The 19,297-nt window shown below is 35.1% G+C and overlaps 1 protein-coding gene across 5 annotated transcripts in view; it reads right to left on the minus strand.

The window, feature by feature from the left end:
* Slf2 (SMC5-SMC6 complex localization factor 2) overlaps window positions 1-19,297 on the minus strand; it is a 54,685-nt gene that overhangs the window by 12,354 nt on the left and 23,034 nt on the right. For all 5 annotated transcript variants that reach the window (XM_074078507.1, XM_074078506.1, XM_074078505.1 and 2 more), the window contains exons 6-14: window positions 18,533-18,603; window positions 15,972-16,094; window positions 15,423-15,590; window positions 14,063-14,165; window positions 8,300-8,375; window positions 7,069-7,210; window positions 2,584-2,686; window positions 1,806-1,982; window positions 537-634 (exon numbers count right to left, since the gene is read on the minus strand). In XM_074078507.1, the coding sequence (XP_073934608.1) occupies window positions 537-634; window positions 1,806-1,982; window positions 2,584-2,686; window positions 7,069-7,210; window positions 8,300-8,375; window positions 14,063-14,165; window positions 15,423-15,590; window positions 15,972-16,094; window positions 18,533-18,603 (1,061 nt within the window). The remainder of the gene's footprint in view (window positions 1-536; window positions 635-1,805; window positions 1,983-2,583; window positions 2,687-7,068; window positions 7,211-8,299; window positions 8,376-14,062; window positions 14,166-15,422; window positions 15,591-15,971; window positions 16,095-18,532; window positions 18,604-19,297) is intronic.

Raw genomic sequence — 19,297 nt, forward strand, 5'->3', positions numbered from 1 at the left:
GAGTAAGTCAAAAGGAGTTCTAGTTTTAATTGTAAATACAGGCATTTCAAGAAAAGGTTGTATGAGAGCTAATAAACTATTATAGATCAGTAAAGGTTTCATATAAAATATGTGCATATAAAGTTAGAAGTGCCTAAAGCTCAGTAAATCAGCAAGACCCTTTATCTGTGATCTTGCTGAATTACTGATAGGAAACAACCTATTTTATTGCTGGAATAATCATTTTATTAGAGAGAGGAAAAAAAAAAACCAATGGAATGATCTGAATTGAGAACCAGAATCAGGCTATTAATGTCCTCTCCCTCAAGTGAAGATGCAATAAAAGGCTTAACATTCAAAAAATGATGAATGGTGGCACATGCCTATAATTCCAGTACCCAGGAGACTACAGGCAAGAGGATCATGAGTTCTAAACCAGCATGGATTATGTCAAGAGACCCTTCTCAGGAAAAAAAGAAAAAAACAAAACTAAAAAATGATAAGTGGAAAGAAAGGACCCAAAAACACTTCACTGAGGTAAACATAAAATTCAATACCTTCCACGTGATGTCCAGTTAGGGACTAGCTGTACCAACCACAGAAGGTTATGGGGATGATTGGAGAGTTCATTTATGCCCAGACAGAGTTCATGCACCTGAAAAAAAGAGTAAGTAAGATTTCTTTTCAAACAGGACAGCAGAATCAAATCTACATCCCTTCTTGCCTTAATGGAAGCACTAACAAATTAGAGCACCTGTTTTTTTGAAAATGCAGTTCAGAATCTGTTAAAAGTACATAATATGGATTGTTTTACCTTGAATTATCTTAGGCTGAAAACATACATTAAGTAGAAATTCACTGGCCTTACTTTTTTTTTTTTTAATAAGGAGAAGCACAATTTATTAGGATGTCCATTAAAAGGAAAGAAAAGGGTAGGCAGCTAGGCAAGGGAGCTTAGTGCTGGCTTGCATGTTTTTTGGTACACTGTATCTCTTGTCTCTAAATAAACAGTCCTTCTAGGAAGAATAAAATAACCTAAACTTAATTAACAGTTTCCAAAGTGTACAGTGAGACTTACACAAAATCATATGTTCCTGACTTGGAATTTCTTCCATTTTAAGGATTCTATTCTAGTGTATTTAAAAGGCTAACAGTTGCTTCAAAATAACTTGATGAATAGGGGAAGAAGTATAGGGTAAGATTAATGGACTAGACAAGATTGATCAAGCCTTGGTCATTTCTGAATCTGAGTGATAGTTACTCCTTGCCTCTGTATATGTTTTAAACTTTGTACCAAAATGATTGAAAAAATGTAATTTATAAAAACACCAAATGAAAATTATATATGTTCACCCTTACATGTCTACCTAAGTTCAACTCAAATTCTGGCTACAGGTATGACTCACTCTATCATTTCATTCAGGTGTCTCTGCTAAGAGGTAGTTTCAGAAAAGCCTTCCTTGACTGCCTCATAAAATAGCACAGCATTCCTGCTTTATAATTCTTTTTGCCCATGACCTACTTTATTTTAATTTGCAGCACTTAATTACAACCGGACATGTTATTACAATCTACATTTACCTGCTTATCATCTAACAGTCTGAGTAGGATGAAAACTCCTAAAGGGCAAGGGCATTGTCTTTTTTACAGATGAAGCTCTAGCACTTATATGAATGCTAAACTAAATCCCCAATAAACATATTCTACTTTTTCATCTATCAAAGATCTTAACTGAGCTTGGAAACAATTGTAATTCTGTATGCTCTATGGAAGTCAAATTTTAATGCTGTACAAAAAAACAGTACTGACATTTTAAGTGATGTTACCTTTGTGTCCCAATCTCTGATATTTTTCATCAGGTTTATCAGGAGGCTTTGAACATCTACTAAAGGAATCTGTTTCAGCTGTTTTTCCAAACTCATTTTAAACAACATTAAAATCAGCAACATTATTTCCCGATCTTGGTAACCTTCTGGATGTATAGATGTACATAAGCCTAGAAACTTTGACACAAACGCACAAAGTAACAAAGAGATTTACTTCAAGAGTTTTAATTATAAAATCTTTTGACAAAAGATGCAAAAGAGAACTATACAGATAGCCAAGTGTGAGTTGTCTAGAAAAGGCCAGAAATTTTCTTTTCCATTTTCAAGATTTTCTTTTTTAATTCTCCCTACCTCCCCAGCCCCCCGCTACTCTCCTACTAGGGATTGAATTTAGGCCCTTACCACATGAGTCATGCCCCCTGGTTCAAGACTTACTTAATGGTGTTCAGTATCACTGATTTGGTCTACCCTAAAAATGTTTCACACTATTATTAATTCTTGATCACTGAATTATGTTACAAGTAGTACTTTTTTCCTCATATATCCAATTCTTAAAAATTACTGGTTTCAAAACTATTTAATGATGAAACTAACCTAAAGGTGGCTTTCACACCTAACATTAAAACAAAAATAATAGAAAAACCCACCTTTAATATAAATATTGCTAAGAAATAACACCTGGTAAGAAACTAGTGGATTTTTAAAGAACCATTAAAAACAAAACTAAAATGGTTCTACTTCTCTCCTTAAAGACATGCAAAAAAGATTCTTTTCCTACCTTAACGACATTTAAAATGTTGGTTTCAGGAAGAGTTGAAAAAACTGGCATACAAGATGAATCTTCACATCCTTTCCCCCGCAATGTTGTCAGTGTTTCAGAACTATTAAGAAGTGAATAAAGCATGAATTAGGCACAAAATAATTACTGTATGATATGCTGAACAACTATTTTTTTGGGGTTTTTTTTGGTTTTGCTTTTTTTTTTTTGAGATGGGGGATTCTAACTATGTTACCCACACTGCCCTCAAACTTGCAATCCTCCTGTCTGAGTTTCCTGAGTAGCTGATGTGACAGATGCATACCACCATGCTCAGCTTAACAATTACTTTTTTTTTTTTTGGGGGGGGGTACTGGGGTTTGAACTCAGGGCCTACACTTGAGCCACTTCCACCAGCCTTTATTTGTGATGGTTATTTTCAAGATAGGTTCTCTCAAACTATTTGCCTGGGCTGGCCTCCAACAGAGATCCTTCTGATCTCTGCTTCCTGAGTAGCTAGGATTATAGGCATGAGCCACTGGCACCTGGCTTAACAACTACTTTTTTAAAACTATATTGTATTGAGGAATAATTTACATACAATAAAAAGGAAGGATACCTATTTTAAGTGGTTTTTGGCAGTACTGAGCAGTAAGGCCTCATGCTTACTGGCAGGCAGTCTACCACTTGAGACTCTCTGCCAGCCCTCCTTCCATCCATTTTTAATAAATGGTAACATACCATATATGTTGTTTTGCACCTTCCTTTTGTTACTTAACAATATAGCTTGTGAAGAATTTTCTTCTTTTTAAAAATAGCTGCTTAGGAGTATCTGTGCTCCCTCCTAGTTGTACAACCTTGGGCAAGTTTAACCTTTTTGTGCCTGTTGTACTTGTAAAATGGTAATGAAATGCTATTAATATCTGTAGCTACTAATAAGTGAAGTACTATGTTAAACCCTTAGAACAGCATGTGACATATATCAAACACTGTTTAAGGACTAGTAGTTACGATGTAGAGGAACAATAGGCAGATTGACTTGGTTAGAACAAAAAGCTCAAAGCAAAAAGAAAATAAGATCAGAGGTCCACTACAGTGCCTTATGTCTATAATCCCAGCTACTTGGGAGCATGAGGCTGGAGGAAAACAAATTTAAGCCCAGTCTGGGCAACATAGTAAGACCCATCTTGAAAAAAAAAAAGGAAAAATAAGAGTAAAACTGCAAAAAATATGGGATGCAGAAAGGACAGGGAAGCTCATCAGTGAAAAGATTATTTTGGAGATAGATGCTGGAGAAAGTATTTTTTGCCATGCTACACATGAAAAGATATGAGCTAGACTGCTACTTGGGAATAAAAAGGAAGAAATAGCTACAAGATACACAGAGGAAGAGAACACAAGGATATGAGAATAGGATATACAATCAAAAAGGTTATAAGGTGTTTAGGACTCAAATTTAAGTTTGTGCATTTAGCAAAAATGGTCAACCAGTGTACCAGTATCCCTCAATATATCTGAATATTTACTCTTAACAATCTACAAATGTTTTTACTTTAAATCTATTTGTATAGAGAACTTGGTATAATGAATATGCATATATACACAACAGCAAAGACAGATGTGTTGACATTCCTGGTTAGATAAGAGTGAGTTGTGATCCTATCTCAGACAGGATCCAGACTCATGCTCATGTTATTTAAACAGCCATTTCATTATATTGCACTCATGCCTTCACTATTTCACTTTTGCTTACCTGTTACCATCTTCATTCTATAAACTTCTAGTCATTATACAAGACTAAGGCAACTCTTTAATTAGCTAAGTAATTAATAAGAACTCAATTTATTTTGCTAAATGTTACTTGAATTTGTTATATATTAATGCAATATTATATATCTTTATTTCACTATTTCCTCTACTGTACATGCTCACTACAATAAATAAAAACTCAAGTCCATGGCATATGACAAAAATTACATTAATGAGTTTGTTAAATGTTAAATAATGAAGTAGTCTGTATTTAAATTTTTTTATACTATGCAGACTTATAAGGTAACTTTTAAATAGTTGTTTAAGAACATTCTGGTAATATATTTTGGATGAGCTGGGAAGGCATTATTTTTGCTATTTAAAATGATGGCAGGGTTGCTACGGACTCTGAGGCAGTATAGGGCAGCATCTTGTGGTGGTCTGCAGAGCCTAGTGCCCATGGATCTGGGTGGGTATGGTCCTACTCTTGGGCCATTGTGGGGTCCCCAGGGCCTCTCTCTGTTGGCAGAACATTTCCTGTGCCAGGTCAGCCAGGTAAAAAAAAAAGTGATGGAATATAGTCTCTAAAAATTTGCTAGCCAACATATTTTCAGATACAAATTACAACTGACTAACAGGGGTTCCTGTATAGGGTGAAAACTGTAGAAATGGAAGAGCTTGGTTCTCGACAAGCCAAGTTATAATAAGAATTAGCATTTTTCTTATAAGTGAAGTTGAATATATTATAATATTTAAGAATTGTTTTTTACTTCCTTTTCTGTACTCATTTCCTTTGCCTGTTTTCTAATAGGTTGTTGATTTTTTTTTGCCTTGAGACATGGTCTTGCTATACAGTCCACGCTGGCCTGAAACGCACTATGCCTAGGCTGACCTCAAACTTGCAATTCTCCTACCTCAGCCTCCCAAGTCCTGGAATTATAGGCATGTAACACCATATTCAGCTCACTTATTGACTTGAAATTAAGCTTATACACAAGTTTTTTCTTCCCCCTCCATTTTGATGTTTTTCTTTGGCTTTATTAATGATGATTATCGTTATGTAGCTTTTTAAAAAATATGGTCAAATAAATTAATATTTCCTTTGCCCTTCTATTTTCCCCTCTTCTAGGATTTAAAAAAAAAATTCTGCCAGAATCTTTTATTACTTTTGAGTTTTGTTGTTGTTGTGGTGGTGATGATGGTGCTTGGGATAGAACCCAGGACCTTGCACATGGTAGGCAAGTACTTTACCACTCAGCTACTTCCTCAGCCATAGATTTTTTTTTTTTTTTACTGGAGTTTGAACTCAGGGCCTTTCCCTTGCTTGGAAGCTATCTACCACTGGAGTCATGCCTCCCCAGTATTTTTTGCTTTACTTTTCAGATTGGTCTCATGCTTTTCTATCCAGGGCCAGCCTCAGACCACAATCCTCCTACTATGCTTCCCGCATACTGGGATTACAGCTGTGTCTTACCATGCCTGGCTCGTTTATTGAAGTGGGGTCTTGCTAACTTTTTGCCTGGGCTGGCCTCAAATCTTGATTCTCCCGGTCTTCACCTCCTGAGTACCTGGGATTATACACCTGGCTCTGCCCTTGTCTTTTGGAGACAGGTGTTGATATGTAGCCCAGGTTGGACTTCACCTAGTGATCCTCATTCCTCCACCTCTACTTTCTGCATGCTAGGATTACAGGTATATGCCCCCACACCAGGTGCTACTTCCATATGTGTTTATTATATACATTTAAATCTTTGATCTGCAAATCTGAGGAATGAGTCCTCAGATTTACAATGTGGAAAGCCACATTGCTACCTGGCTTTCCAGATACTAGATTATACCAGACAATGAGCGGCTTACTTTCCCCTCATTTTTTGAAATGCTACCTTTAGCACATACTAAATACCTGTGTGTATTTGGATCAATTTTTAGACTTTTTTATTTTGTTCCACTAGTGGAACTTTGTATCCTCCCAATTGTACCATGCAGTTTTTTTATCTGTTGAAGCCAGTCCCGCCTTGTAACTTTCTTAGATACTATTTTTTTTCATATGACTTTAGAATCAGTTTTATAGTCTCAACTCTCCTGTAACCCCCTAAATCCTGTTGGCAATTATTAGGATTCATTATTTATGATACTGAATTTTCATGGTAGGCCTTCACATTAAGATACCTTTAATTCTTTAGTAATATTTCATATACATATGTTTCTAGGTAAGTTTATTCATCTTTTTTTTTCTTTCTCTTGATTACTATCATGGACATTTTTCCTTACAGTCTAGCTTTTAACTAGTTACAGATCAGATATTTTCGGGTTATTAGTTTCTCTTTATTATGTACCTGGCACCCATACTAAATTCTTACTTGTCATAAGTTTTTCAACTGAGAGGTTTTCTGTGTATAGATTAAATTACTTATCAAGTAGTCTTTTACTAAGTCCTTTTTAATTTTTATGTCTTAGGTTTTTTCCTCTGGTCTGATTGCTTTGGCCAATATTTGAAAGACAATGTTAAGTAACAATGTGAAGTCTTACTTTAATTTAAAAAAAAATTTTTTTAGGAATGTTTCCATTATTTCTGTGTGAAACATGATAGTTTTTAGATTAGCACAAATGTTAAAAAGGTATCTATTTCAAGACCAATCTCAACTTTGATTTAAAAAATAGGAATAAATACTGAACTTATTAAATCAATACTAACATCATATTATGTAAGTTGTTTTAAATGATGTTTTTGGAATTAACTATGAAAAGAAAACTTACAGTAGACTGTCTTCATTAAAGTCTGGTTGAAGATTCTCCAGAGGAAACAAAGATCTAAAATCAATTCCCATATTGAAGAACACAGCTGCTATATCAGACAATGATGGGATCCAGGGCCAAATCGGTGAGTCACTGAAAGTATCTGTTTAATACAAGAAAATACTTTATTCCATGTTATTGGTCTGTAAACCCACATTTGCATATGAAACAGATTATTAGAATTTTTTTTTGAGACAAGAGCTCACTATCTAGCCCAAGATGACCTTGAATTTGAGATGTTCTTGCTTCGGCCTCCCAAGTACTGGGATTCCAGACATGTGGTACTATGCTCAGCCTTATTATTATTCCAATTATTTTATAGAAATGACAACTATTCATGGTGTTAACAATGCAGTTTATGATGAAATGATATTTATGAAGAAAATATCTAAGACTGATGGATAAAAGACTATAAATGAGAAGTAGTACACTTTAAAATGACTGTAAATAACAATAGTAAAATCCCAACTATAGTTAACACAGGAATATTTTTTTTTTTGGTGGTACTAGGGTTTGAACTCGGGGCCTTACACATGCTAGGCAGGTACTCTACCACCTGAGCCACTCCACCAGCCCTTCTTTGGTTGGATATATTTTGAGACAGGGTCTCAAGAACTATTTGCCTGGGTTGGCTTGGAACCTCAATCCTCCTAGTCCCTACCTCCTGAGTAGCTAGGAATACAGGCATGAATCACTGGTGCCGGCTAACACAGGAAGAATTTATAATCCCTCAAACAAGTGATCTGGTAAACCACAATTTTTTTTTTTTTACATTAAAAGGGCTCTCAAAGCTGAGAAAGCAATGGTCACACTTTTACAACAGATGCTTCAAATCTGCCTTAGTCTGCTATCAGTATTGTTGCCCACTCACAAGCCAAATGAAATTAACTGGCTGAATTAATATATAAATAAACTTCCAACTATTTCCAACTATTCGTTTTCTGCAAAGTAAGTCATGATTTGGTAAGTATTAGCTAAGGGCTGCCATTTGCAAGATCTACACCCTTTTTTCAATTTAATTAGAGAAATGTAGATACTCATTTTTGAGTAGCATTTCATTTCATTATTAAAGATACTTGATCACAAAAAATAATTTATCCTACACTTCCTAACATTTAGCAATATGAAAGAGATCATGTAGTAACAACCAATAATACATGCTATATAAATCACAGTAAATTTTTATACTTACCATTTCTAATTGTTATTTCCATCAATGTACTTAAAATCTGCACTGACACAATACAATCTGTATGAACTGACATCATCTGTCAAAAGCAGATAAATAACTATTAGAAAGAAAGAAAATATGAGCACTTACTATTTTCTAGGTACATATAAAGGTGTTCTGAGCCTGGTGCGGTGGTACATGCCTGTAATCAGGCACTTGGGAGGCTAAGGCAGGAGGACTGAAAGACTTGGCAACACAGCAAGGCTGTTTAAAAAAAAAAAATCTACATGCACTTCATTTAGCATTTAAAATAGTTCTCATTATGCATCTGAGCAAGTACTCAGATTAAATACCCAGCACAATGTGACACATGGAAGAGGTAGAATTTAAATTCAGATCTGGTATTTGATTCCAAAGTCAGGGCTCCTTTCATTCATTTTTTTTGGAGGGGCAGGAATTGGGGGTGAAACTCAGGATCTTGCACTTGCTAGGCAGGTGCTCTCTGCCCTCTACTTAGCCACTCAGTCAGCCCTTTTTGCTTTGGTTATTTTTGAGATAAGGGCTCTCACTTTATGCTGGGGAGAGCCTGGACAGAAATCCTATCACATAGCTGGGGATGACAGGAGTGCATGCCTAGCCATAGGCTGAGATGGTTCTCAAGTGCTATGTGCCTGGACTGGTCTCAAACTGCACTCTTCCAGATCTTTGTCTCCTAAGAAGCTAGGATTACAGGCTTTCTCCACCATACTGGTTGTTCTTTCCATTATAACATGTTGTTTATTTTACAAAATAACTTTCATTTATAATTAGATATAATATTTGAAACTATCAAAAATGCCTTTCTAGGATATACCATGACATGAAACTAAAAAACCATAAAAGAAGCTGCAAGTTGATCATGACATAGGCAAAATCAAACCATAAAATAGTAAAAAGTCTTTGAAAAGATACAAATAGACTAACACACTGGACATTTTTCAGGTTTTTTTTTTTTTGAGATAGGCTCAAACTCCTGGGCTCAAGTGATTCTCCTGCCTCAGCCTCCCAAATTAGTGGGCCTGCAGAGCTATGTTACCATACCTACCTTTCCATGGTCAATATCATTAGCAATCAAATCAATGCAATGAAAAATGAAGAAAAGATATTGTTAAATGACTTGGCAAAGTCAAACTTGGCAAAGTTCAAGAATATTGGTAATAATGTGTTCACAGCAATCTTATGTCTAGTGTGAGTGTAATTTGGTAAAAATTTAAAAGTAACTTAGTAATACTTATGCAAAGTCATTGCATTTATACTTTGATTTAGTCAGCCTTTTACATAAAGGAATTTAGATGCAAAGACAATGTAATTTTTAGAGTACAATATTTTTGGAAATCTCAAGCTTAAAAAAATTTGTGCTGGGTACCTCTCAGGAGGCAGAGATCAGAAGGATCATGGTTCAAAGCCAGCCCAAGCAAACAGTTCACGAGACCCTATCTTGAAAAAACCCATCACAAAAAACGGCTGGTAGAATGGCTCAAAGTGTGGTGTAGGCCCTGAGTTTAACCCCCAGTACCACAAAAAAAAAAAAAAAAAAAAAAGAAAGAAAAAAAATTGTAACTGAGAGCAGTAGTGTATACATGTAATCCCAGCACTACTAGGGAGGTTAAAGCAGGATGGTCACAAGCTTGAGGTAGCCTGGACTACATAGCAAGATCATCTCAAAAATAACAAAAACCATAAATAAAATACAAACATTTAAAAACAAACTCAGTGGTAGACTATATACTATATACTTAGCATACATTAGGGCCTAGGTTTGATTCCCAGTACCAGAAGAGTTAAAACTCATATAACATATTGAAAGTAATTTTCAAGTGGATTTGTGGAGGAACATGCATTGTTTTTCAACTGCTATCTTTTTGTTTTGCTTGAGAGCCAAAGATTATGATTATAATAAAATTTAAATCTATAATCTAAGTGGAAATAATTCAAACTTTGCTTGCAATCAGGTATGTGGCCTATGTAATTTACAATCTATGTGAAAAAATGTCTGTCATGTTTGTGTTGTTAAGCTCTGCCACTAAGAGGTAGCACCACTCACAGACATGCTGCATACAAACAAGGTTTATGTAATACTCTTTTTGTGGGGGTGTGATGGATTACAGGGTAAGCAATACAATAATTTCAGATAATACTCTAAAGTCATTAAAAAGCATAATATAACTATACACTGAGATGAAAATACTCAAGTATTGTTATCTGAAACAAAAAACTTATAAAATGTATTCATGTTTTATGTTAAGTTACAACTTTTTGTGTGCAGAGAAACTAGAAAACATGGACTGAAATGTTAACAGCTCCTAGAAATCAGGACTTGGGATGAATTCAGCATGAGTTTTTAAAAAATTTTAAATCTTCATTACATTTACTTGAACTTTTCATAATGAAGCATGATTTCTCTCTGAAAAGGGCAAAAAACAACCCTTTAAGTAGCAAATACTTTCTGGTCTACTACACTTGGACATTTATGATTAAAAAAAAAAAATCGCAAAAATACCAATATTTTTATTTTCTTTTTTTCCTTTTGAGACAGGGTTTTGCTATGTTGGCCAGGTTGCTTCAAATTTGAGATCCTGCTGCCTCAGCCTCCTACTTTGGATTATTGGCATGTACCACCATGATCAGCTCATTTTTATTACACTTTAACATATTTAACAAATAGTAGTACTATTACAACATCAAAATGAATTTGGTCTGGGCTCTAGTGGTGCATGCCTGTAATCCTAGCTACTCGGGAGGCAGAGATCAGAAGGACTGTGATTCAAAACCAGCCTGGGCGAACAGTTCTTGAACCCCTATCTTGAAAATACCCAACACAAAAACAGGGCTGGTGGAGTGGCCCAAGTGGTAGAGTGCCTGTCTAGCAAACATGAGACCCTGAGTTCAAACACCAGTACCACCAAAAAAAAAAAAAAAAAGAATTTGAATATAATTTCCAGAAAGTACTTATAAGTTGGTAAAGTCTCTCCACCACAAAAAATGGAATTGAAAGGGAGAAAACAGACAATGTGTCTTATATAGAGTATATACTTAATAAATGAATTATTAGTTTAGTTTTCAAAGAATGAATATGAAGAATATAAAAATCTGTTTGGACAAAGATATAACTTATATGTCATAGTTATAATTTTAAAGGCTATAATGATAGGCCCATATTAATAAGATGAAAATACAGACAAATGCAAAATCTTACTTGTAAATTTAAGAAAAAACATATATAATTAGACACTAATGAAGCCCAGGCATGACATCAAATGAAGTTTTGAGCTATAACAGATAGTAATACATAAGTGATATAGATGATTAAATCTTACTGGAAGCTCTGCTGGTAAGAGCATTTATCTGGAACATATGTCCCTTCATAGGGGGAGGCAGTACATTCAGAAGTGACACTGACAAACTAAAGGCCACTTAGAAAGATGAGGGAAGTAAAGGGACTGGAGAATGGTTAGTGTGGGAAATGCCACGAGTCATGCCAGTTATTTTAAAAGAACTGAAGGACTGTTAGATGAGACTTATTGTGGGAAAATATAGAAAAGATAATTAGTACTACTAGATTAAAACCACAGGGAGGTGAATTTTGACTTAATTATAACGGTTAAATAATTACTAGAGGGCTGGCAGAGTGGCTCAAGTGGTAGAGCACCTGCTTAGCAAGTGTGAGGCTCTGAGTTCAAACTCCAGTACCACAAAACAGACAGACAAACAAAACACTACTGGATTCCAAGTAGTGAGCTAAAAGCAAATGCTTCTTCTCTGTAGTCTTTCCACTACCTGTTGTTCTCTTTGCCTAAAATGCTCCTTTCTCACATAGCAATAAGGCTCATTTCATCACTCTCTTCAGAGAGTTTGGTAAAAGTCTCACTGAAAAATGCTGCTAAGACAGAGCTTACTTGGAGCATATAGCCACTTATTGAGGGGGAAAGGGAACTAACAAGCTACTTCTTTAACCACATCCCACCTTAGCAAAAACTCCTTCATCAACTACCTTATAATAATTAAAAAAGCAATCTTCCTCCCCTCCATTTCTACTTTGTTTTTACGTTAGTCTACTTTGAAATTTTCCTTCACAACAATTACCATCTGACATAATACTTTTGTAACTGCATACACATACACATTTGTTTATACTAGAATGTGGGTTTCATGAAATTAAGAGACACTGATTTTTTTCACTGCTGTTCTGTCTAGTGCCTAGCACAGCTGGCATGCAAAAATGCCCAAAATGTGAAAAAGTGAGCAAAGGGCTACACTGGAATATTTCTCCAGTTCTTGCCAAATATGAGATTCTTTAAAATGCTCTCTTTAAGTCCAGAATAGAAACACCCTATGTTTTTTTTACTTCTCAATTCACATATACAATTATGGTTTTCTGAAACCAGTAACACTTTTAAAAATAGGATTTCTAGGGCAAACTTTTACATGTGTAAAGGATCCTTTTATATGATGAATCATCTTCCCCAATGTATATTTTTACACATTTAGGATTTTATTAAAGTGGAACACTCCAGTAACCTAGGAAAAACTTTTCATCATGCATAATTTTTCTCATCTACAAAAGGAAGATAATTTCAATCTATAGCTGGGTATTATTAAACTAGTACTCATTGGTAGATAACCTAGTGTAGTGTAAAAAGTCCTCTCCACAGCCTCCCATCTTTGTCAGTATACACTGTATTTAATCCTGCATTGCTGTCCTCTGGATGATACAAATGTCAAGAACAATAAACTTCTAAACTTGACGATGGGGCTGGTGGAGTGGCTCCAGTAGTAAGTGCCTGCCTAGCAAGCGTGAGGCTCTGAGTTCAAATCCCAGGACTACCAAAAAAAAAATCTAAACCTGACAATGTATTCTGCCTGAAGGTCCTAAGTATCTAAAGCAACACCAGGACTCTCTGTATAAAACCAATGATACCGGACATTTTAAAAGTTGCCAATTATATAAGACAAAAATTAGATGATTATTTAATTTATGTGGATTTAAGTGTTAAACATAAAATGTGGAAAAGATACTCAGTTGTATTTGCATAAAAATACATACATGAGTAGGGAAATAATATATAATTAACTCCTGAAAAATGTACGAAGGTACTCCCATAAACATTAAAAAAAGAAATTTAGGATGCAAGTATTAGAAAACCCCTTCTAAAACTATCTATAATAGTTAAATGTAATAAGTAACAATTATATCACATTTTATGTGATAAATATCTAAATATGGAAAATTATTGACTATCCTGCACCTGATCTGCATTATCACTTTTTTTCCTGGTGGTACTAGGATTTTGAACTCAGGGTCTGGTACTTGCTAGGCAGACGCTCTATCACTCGAGCCATGCCTCCAGCCCTTTTGGGACAGGGTCTTGTGTTTTTGCCTGGGCTGGCCTGGACCTCAATCATCTTATTTGTGCTTCCTAAGTTGCTGAGATGACAGGTGTGTACCAACATGCCTAGCTATTGATTGAGATGGGGTCTCACCAACTTTTTGTCCTGGATGGCTTTGAATTGGCAATCCTCCCAATCAGCTAGGATTACAGATGTGAGCCACTATGCCTGGTCATTATCATTTTCTTTGGAATCTCTTTCTTGCCTTATTCTAACCCAACAAAATCACCTATTTGACACACTAGATTACTTTTTTCTTGAGTAATGTGCAAAAAAAAATGTATTTAAAAAGTTTGGTTTTGATTCAAGGAAAATACAGTAGGAAGCCAACTATAACCCCTCAAACATTTCTCTTACCCGAAACAGCCACTTTAACACAGGTACAGGACACTGGACATAGTGATAAGCAGAGGTAAGGAACCCTTGTGTTGTCAAAAAAATCTGATCTGTTTTTCCTGATCTGAAAAAATAAAATAAAATAATATAACTGTTATCTCCATGACAAAACATTTCTGCTACCATGACCACATCTGACATAATCAGTGAAATGAACAAGCAAATTCGCAGTCTAGGGAGGAGTCTATATAGGCTCTATACCAATGTGGATAAGTTACTCATAAAAATATTCAATTGATGGCTTAAAGCTGACTCAGTCTGTTGGCTGAGCAACACATTTACCCGGTGGACAAAGCTATACTTGCTGGTAGTGCTGAGAATTTATTAATCTCAGGACATCTAACTTGGGGATATACTTCAAAAACTCAATGCCAAAATTAATATGGTCTCCCTAGACCTAAGACATCATGTACTGAGAGAAATCATATTAGCTTGGCATGGGGAAAGATTACCACTTGTCCATCTTAACATCTATTTTTGCTTTTCTCATGCGCATTGACTATATGAAATAACAATCACTTCTCAGCCTCCCTTATTGCCAAGATGTAGTTATGTTGACTAAACTCTATCCAACCAACCATAACTAGAAATGTTGTGTGGGCTTTTTGGGAATTTGTACATAAAAGCTAGAGTTCCAATAGCATCTGAAGCAATGAGGAGCTAAGAATGGTAGGGAAGAAACAGTATATGTTGAAAACAACAAATCAGCTCTAGACTTCCTGTACTTCTTTCACATAAGTAAGAAACATATTTATTGTTTAAGCTACTGATCTTGTGTGGGTTAAGTGTGTGAGTGAGTGATGCTGGATTTTTTTTTCTGAGACACAGAGTCTCACCCTGTAGCCCAGGCTGACCTCAAACTTGTGATATTCCCATCTGAATGCTGGGATTACAGGTGTGTACAACCATGCCCAACTTTTACATACTAACAAAAGCATGTGATGTGCCATGCATGAGGCCTTGGGTTTGATCCCAGCACAGTGAACAATTTAAAAAAGAGAAAGGGAAAAGAAAAAAAGAAAAGCGTGATGTGCCAAACAACTATCCTACACTGCTTTGTATAATTAAGAAAACAGAAAAAGCAATAGTAATAAAAGAATTAGGAAAATAGGTCATAATAAAAGTTATGGTTTTAGGGTACACTGGGTACACTGGTCAGTCTTTTAGAGTAATTTTTTTGGGGGGCAGAGAGGCAGTACTGGGGTTTGAACTCAGGGCATCACACTTGCGAAACAGGCACTATACTGCTTGAGCCATGTCCCCAGTCCTAGAGCAATTTTTTTATACAGAAATAAAAGCAAAACATTTACTTTCTACTTACTTCAGAATAAGTTTTTCTACAGCACTTTGTCCAATAAAACCAGAGTCTCTTAAATCCAAAGTATACTGATTGAAAATTTTTCCAGAATTGAGGAAATTAAATATTTCTTCACCTGGATGATGATCAGGAATAGCATCAATTGTAACTGAAAATTTCTTTAGAAATTCCCTGAAATACAAAAAAGTCACTGAATATTGAATATAATTATGCTACATATGGTTTTGTATTTAAAAAATGGGTACAAAGAAAACATTTTTTTAGAATCAATGTCAATCCCAAATTAAAAGCCTAGCATCAGAAAAAGTTTTGCTCCTCCCACTTTATGCTAATAATCAAGTCATTAAATGTGTCTATATGGAAAGGAACAATAACCAGAAAAAAGGAAAAAAGATGTAACTTGGCTCTAATACTTGCCTTTCAACAAAACTCAACATACATTATTCACTATGCAAACAGCCATCAACGGCCCAGTTGTTTTGTAAAAACAAAACTAAAAAATACAAAACCTTAATAGGGTGTATTTGTATATAAATAAAAAAAATGCTATACCTGTGTTCTTCCAAGAGGCCATCCTCATCATCTGTACTATCTTGATCTCCAATTCTAATTGGAGACTTAATGCCTCGGCCCTGCCTTATGTCTTCTTGTAGTTGCTTCTGTAGTTCATCTAGCCTGAGAATTGAAAGAATGTCATGATAATTTATTCTTAAAATAAAAAAAAATTAGGTGATATTTTGTTATACTATAGATCAAATTGTGTCTCCCAAATACATCATCATGTTCTAAACATCATGTACTAAAACAGAGAAAGTTTATTTTGGTATTAGGCTTTTATCCAGCTAACAGTATAGTATTAGAATAGTGTTCCATTACATACAAGAATTGAGTATTTTTTTAGAGCTAGGACTTCAAGTATTACTTATTTAAATTATTCAAAGAATACAGAACACTACTTTATCCTCTCCAATCTCATTTGACTTGTAGAACAACTACCTGACAGTATTAGCTAGGCTTTCTAGCTAATTTTTGTTGTCGATGTGGTCATATCATTATCATCATCATAACACCTAACATTTACAGAGCACTTACTATGTGACAGACTTTGTACTAAGGGCTTATTTATCACCTCTCAATTCTCACAACCCCCTGTAGTAGTTATTATCCATTTTCTCAATGAGGAAGCAGATTATTAGAAAAGCTCTTACAAGAGCTCACAATGCAAAAATCTGGGATCTAAAGCTATAATCTTGCTCCAGAGTCTTTGCCTTCTAACTGCCTCTCCAAGATTAAGTTAGTTTAACCAAAGTTCTTATTCCCAGCTCCAACCCCAAACACTGGGTGAGTAAATGTATTGTTCTATCACTACAGAAGAGTTAATCATCAAGGGCTGGGGTGTGGAAGTAGTAGAGCGCTTGCTTATTAAGCACAAAGCCCTGAGGTTCAAACCCCAGTTCTGCCAAAGGGAAAAAAAAAAAAGTCAATCATCACATCAAACTGACATCTCTATCTTTGGTCTAAACAATGCTCAATTTTAAATAAGTAAAATTCAGTTAACTTCAAGTTCTCTAAGCTAGTTTCACGGATATTCCTTGAATTAGTAAGGAATATATTTCCTCCCGCTCAATAGGAAAAAACAGCCTGCAACTAATCACATAAATTTCATTAGGAAAATTTATTCTAGAATTTCCTGGTTTCTGTGTATGTGCGTGAGGTAGAGTATTCATAACTAACTCTGAACTTTTTCCTCAAAACTAAGTGATATAGGAGTACCATGGCTGCTTATGCTGATTTCAAAACTTGGACTTGGTGACCATACAACTGTTTAAAAACATTCTTCCTCTGTGAACAATAAAAAATACATAATCTGATTAAAAACAGGTAAAGGATCTAAACAGACATTTCTCCAAAGAAGCTTTGTAAAGGACTAATAAATAGTATATGAAAAGATGTTTAACATCCAAATCAAATCCATAAGAATCACTTCATACCCATCAGAATGGCTTTTTTTCTTTTTTTTGGGTGGGACTTGAGTTTGAACTCAGGGCTTTGCACTTGCAAGGCAGGTGCTCTACTGCTTAAGCCACACCTCCATCCATTTTGGTCCAGTTATTTTGGATCTGGGGTCTCTCAAACTATTTGCCTGGGCTGGCCTGGAACTGTGATCCTCCCAATCTCAGCCTCCCAAATAACTAGGATTACAGGCATGAGCCACTTAGCACCCAGTTTAGGATGTTGGTGGGAATGTAAAAAGCTTCAGATGCTGTGGAAAATACTGTGGCAATCTCCCCAAAATAAAACAATAACCTTATGATGTGATTCAGCAAGTCTACTTATGAGTATATACCCAAAAAAAAATTGAAGCAGGAACTTAAGATATTTGGACACTCATGTGCACAACAGAATTATTCATAAGAGCCAAAAAGTGGGCATAATCCAAGTGGCCATGAAATGTGGTATGTACATAATACAATGTAACAATCAACCTTAAAAATGAAAAAAATTCTGACACATTCTTTCTCATGAATGAACAATGAAGACACTAAAGGAAATAAGACAGTCATAAAAGGACAAATACTGTATGTTCCCATTTATATTAAGTACCTAGAGTAGTCAACTTTGTAGAGACAGAAAGTAGAAAGACAGCTGCTAAAGACAAGAGGGAAGGGAAGAATGTGGAGTTACTACTTAACGGGTATTGAGTTTTGTTCAGGAAGATGAAAAAGTTCAGGAGCTGGATGGTGGTGATGGCTGTACAATGATGTCAATGTACTGAAATGAACTACATATTCAAAAATAAATTCTACCCATGTTTTTGACCAAGCACTTTAGTTATCAGATTATTAGTTGTGGTAAGCAGAAAAGAATTTATATTATTAATGTAACACAGCATACTATAAAAACCTGGACCTTTTGGTCCAGTCTACGAACAGGAGAACACATTTTATTTCTAACAATTAACAACAGAAGAACTGTCATAAAAAGTACTAATGCAAAATGCATACTAATTTCTCATTATCTTTTTCCATTTTTTTATTAATGTGTCTTACAAGCTGGCCATACAAATAAGCAGTTATGTGAAATTTAGCTAATAAATCATGATGCTAACCAACCTTTGTGTGTCTTCCATTTCTTTCACAAGACGTTCTAAAGTATTTGTATAAGTTCCACTATGAACATGTTCCTAAAACAAGAAAATTAAAAAATAATATTTATGACATATCTTAGTAGAACAACTGAGATATGTTTTAAGTAACTCACAGTACTAAAGACTATTTTCTATTTCAATAACCTGGGCCAGGATGATATATTTCTTATAGAAGAATTTTCACCATCATGCTTTAAATCTAGAATTTTGTGCAGGCAATTTCATTTTACCATCTATTAGGAAAGTCACTACTTATAAAAAACCCTGCTAACCTTAGAATCTGACTGCAAACACCCAAGGGTTCTGTGGCTACCCTATCCTTTACTTCTTAGTTCTATTTCATTGGAATCAAACTGCCAATTTTTTAGGTGTTATCATGGAATATTAACACCTTCCCCACCAAATTTTACAAACAGCTTAGAATTTAATTTAGATTAATCCCAAGATAGAATGAAGCACTTTATAAATAAAATTGCACACCACAATTAACAACATTTCTACACTCTACCTTCATTTACAGCAGTGGTCTCCAAAGCAGGGGGTGTGCAAGGTGATCCATTGGGGTGCAGGAAGAAAATAATAGAACTTCTATTTATATGGAACTTCTGTAGGAACTCCAGTAGAACTACAGTAACTTCTATATAACTTCTATAGGAAAATACTTATTTTTCTTTTTAAGTTGTTTTTGCATACGCTTTAAAAAGTGCACAGTATTATAGTGGTACATGTA

Source organism: Castor canadensis, chromosome 7, assembly GCF_047511655.1.
Source record: "Castor canadensis chromosome 7, mCasCan1.hap1v2, whole genome shotgun sequence".
In the NCBI taxonomy this organism is placed as follows: Eukaryota; Metazoa; Chordata; class Mammalia; order Rodentia; family Castoridae; genus Castor; species Castor canadensis.